We start from the raw sequence: 3,258 nt of genomic DNA, 5'->3' as shown, positions 1-3,258 counted from the left end.
AATAAAATATGTTAATATTTAATATACTGAATCTAATGTTTAGTCTTTTATCGACAAAAGCAGCAAAGTAGTCGATCTAAATCAACGTCAATAATTTGAATATGAGGAACATAGCCAAACCTCATTCCATTACAACTTTGTCCTTTATCGTGTGTAATAACTATTTAGTTTACTGGAATTGTGTTGACGAAGCATGAAACACGTGTTGGCTACAGCAACGCATGTAAATTCCAATATAAATAAGCAAAGGTTTCAATGATTAGACTCGGATATCAGAGGAAACAACATACACCAAAATTAATCATCATCATCATTCTCTCAGTGTAATTTTTGTGACTGAAACGACATTGCAAACATAGCATAACAGAGATGGTGAGAACCCCTTCCTGTGACAACAGAGGACTTAAGAAAGGTACTTGGACTCCAGAGGAAGATAGAAAGCTTGTAGCTTATGTCACTCGATATGGCTCTTGGAATTGGCGCCAACTCCCAAGATTTGCAGGTATATCATTTAACATGTTCATCATTCATCGTATAACTCAAATCTTGTTCCATGAAATGAAAAAGTTCAATAAGTTCAGAGTTCTACAATTTAATGCCATTGATGATGCATTGGTTTTCAGGTCTGCAAAGGTGTGGGAAGAGCTGCAGACTCAGGTGGCTCAATTATCTCAGACCCAACATAAAAAGAGGAAACTATACTGACCAAGAAGAAGAAACTATAATCAAACTTCACGAAAAGCTGGGTAACAAGTATGTTCACAATAAAAGCTAGACAGGGGAAAACCTTAATTCTGGTTTCTTAAACAATTTTCGAACTATTTTCTCATCAAAACAGCAGTTTCACTAAATAAAAAACTACAGTTTTACCCAAGTAAACTTTTAGTTTTCATACAGAATAGCAACAAAAATATAAAAGGTATATTTTTTAAAAAATTTCCTATTTGCATCTTGGAAATTCCGTTTTAATTTCTTAATTTGTGTTTTCTTTTATCTCCCTTTGCAGATGGTCTGTTATTGCCACTCATTTACCCGGAAGAACAGATAACGATTTAAAGAACCACTGGCACACCACTCTCAAAAAGCGTCTTGGAAAGAATGTTCACACTGAAAGACACGTGAAAGCCGCAAAATCAAACAGTTCTGGGGCCAACCCAGACAAGGATTCCATTTATAACAATGGTTTCTTCCTCGAAGGTTCTCACTCTCCGACAGTTTCGAAAACCTCTGACCCTGACCCTGACCCTTTGTCCCCGGAATTATCCTCAAGCGAATTCTCGTCCTCGGATTATACCACTCACCAAAATTTGTTTGCGGAAGATGGGTTCGATTTTCTGGATGCATGCTTAGAGGACGTGAACCAAAATATCTGGACAGAGTCATTTCATATTTCTCAAGTCACAACACAAGCCAATGGTATCGACAATTTTCATGGTTCAGATGCTGCGAAAGCTATGGAATGTGTTCGGGCAGAGTCTCCTCTGTCGTACCATAATGAAAATCTGGTTGTGGAAAATGACGATTTTGGCTTTCTAGGAGCAATAGAACCGATAACTGAAAATTCTTGGACAGAAGCATTCGTGGCAGATATGTCTCTTATTCCGAACGAGTTACTTGTTCCTTTGGTGAACGAATCCGAATCGTACTTTTCTTCTACGTATGATTCCGAAGATCTCTGGTGTCTCAACGATAATTCTCATGATTTAGACGTCAACTTATTTCAATGAATAAATAATTAGCTCATACTTTTGTAATAAATGTAACTAATTCAGTGTAAGGCAACTCTTTTTTTTCTTTTCACTCATACAACCCAGAAAAATATCTGTTGTGAAAAATTGCTGAGCCTAATTACGACTTAATATATTTTTCTTCCTTTTTTCGACAAATAAATAACCAAATTATTTGGGTCGTTGCCAAATATTTAAATTAGGTCACTTAAATAAAATAATTCGTGTTGCAATATTTTCACAGAAATATTTATACATTTCATGACACGAAGTTAATCACTCTTCAATGTATGTCACAGGATTTTCCTACCCATGATTATATTCATGCTAAAGATTTGTCTAATAACTAGTATTAATTAATACAACTTGGGATAATTTAATTTTTTCTATACGACACAAACTTTAAAGACACATTATTACAATATATAGAGAGAGAGGTACAATTATATATACTCATGTTTGATAAAATAAACTAAAGTCTTGTATTATTGTGTTTACAAAACTATATATAGAAGTTTCTCATGCAAAAAACCAATTGAATATATAATCTCAGATTTGTAACAGCATACAGTTCTGCAATATTTTATAGTCTCATATTAAATGCGATTATAGTTATCATCATGAGATAAGAAAACGTGAACAAAAATAAACACTTAAATTTTTTAAATTATATGTATATATACAAAGTTATAATATCAACACATCTTCTTATAATTTATCATTAATCATTAAAGAAAGTCTTACAAAAAAAAAATGAAATTGTAATATCCAACTAATACCTTATCCATTCACTATAAGAAAAAGTTGGATTAGCGACCACAAAAAAACCCACTCAAAATTAATGATTTCAATATCAATACTCAAAAGTTATTTTATGATAATCTAGTTGAGAAAATAATATTATCAAGTAATGAAAAAACTAAAAATTCAAATATATTATTTAGAGTTGAAAAATTTGATATTAAAATATTTTAGAACCAAAAGAAACGTATTCGAAATGATTGACAAGTTAGAAATGTTTTATGTTAAGTTGTCTTCTAATTAGTAATTAGATTTGTGCGTGAAAAGTGTGTGGAACAACTTTCAAGTGAAGAAAGAAAGTAAAAAAGGAAAATTTGACCAGCAAGAAAAGAGATAAGTTTGCAAAGAAAATGAAGAAAGAATGAGAAAAGGAAAAATAAAGAAGGTTAAAATACTCCGTTGGTCCTCGTTTTTGTTGCAGAATCTCAATTTGGTCCTCGTATTTTTATTAGTCTCAATTAGATCCTCATTTTTGTAAATTAGTATCAATTAGGTCCTTTCCGTTAGTAGAGAACTAACACCGTTAAGTAGGTGCCACGTGTCAACTCCTCGTTTTTTTGAATTTTTGAATTTTTTTTTGAATTTTTTTTGAATTTTTTAAAAAAAAATATTTATGCCACGTGTCACTTCTGTGATGTGCCATGTGTCAATCTAATATGGTGACACGTGTCAAATTAATGTACGAATCTCAATTTGGTCCTCATATTTGTTAAATTGATTTGATTTGATT

General features: G+C 32.0%; 1 protein-coding gene across 1 annotated transcript; it reads left to right on the top strand.

The window, feature by feature from the left end:
• The first annotated feature begins 275 nt into the window (after positions 1-275).
• On the top strand, positions 276-1,876 carry LOC114184319 (transcription factor MYB14-like). The gene is made up of 3 exons (XM_028071629.1): positions 276-502; positions 624-753; positions 1,007-1,876. The coding sequence occupies exons 1-3, from the start codon at positions 370-372 to the stop codon at positions 1,725-1,727; spliced, it is 984 nt and encodes a 327-aa protein (XP_027927430.1). The 5' UTR covers positions 276-369; the 3' UTR covers positions 1,728-1,876.
• Positions 1,877-3,258: the final 1,382 nt, after the last annotated feature.

The sequence above is a fragment of the Vigna unguiculata genome, chromosome 5, assembly GCF_004118075.2.
Source record: "Vigna unguiculata cultivar IT97K-499-35 chromosome 5, ASM411807v1, whole genome shotgun sequence".
In the NCBI taxonomy this organism is placed as follows: domain Eukaryota; kingdom Viridiplantae; phylum Streptophyta; class Magnoliopsida; order Fabales; family Fabaceae; genus Vigna; species Vigna unguiculata.
This window is presented reverse-complemented; position numbering and strand designations above follow the sequence as displayed.

What these genes read in the sequence shown, in the direction of transcription:
- LOC114184319 (XM_028071629.1), top strand. Translation starts at nt 370, where the DNA reads ATGGTGAGAACCCCTTCCTGTGACAACAGAGGACTTAAGAAAGGTACT. An exon ending in CCAACTCCCAAGATTTGCAG is followed by an intron (nt 503 to 623) that starts GTATATCATTTA and finishes ATTGGTTTTCAG; the next exon opens with GTCTGCAAAGGTGTGGGAAG. An exon ending in CACGAAAAGCTGGGTAACAA is followed by an intron (nt 754 to 1,006) that starts GTATGTTCACAA and finishes CTCCCTTTGCAG; the next exon opens with ATGGTCTGTTATTGCCACTC.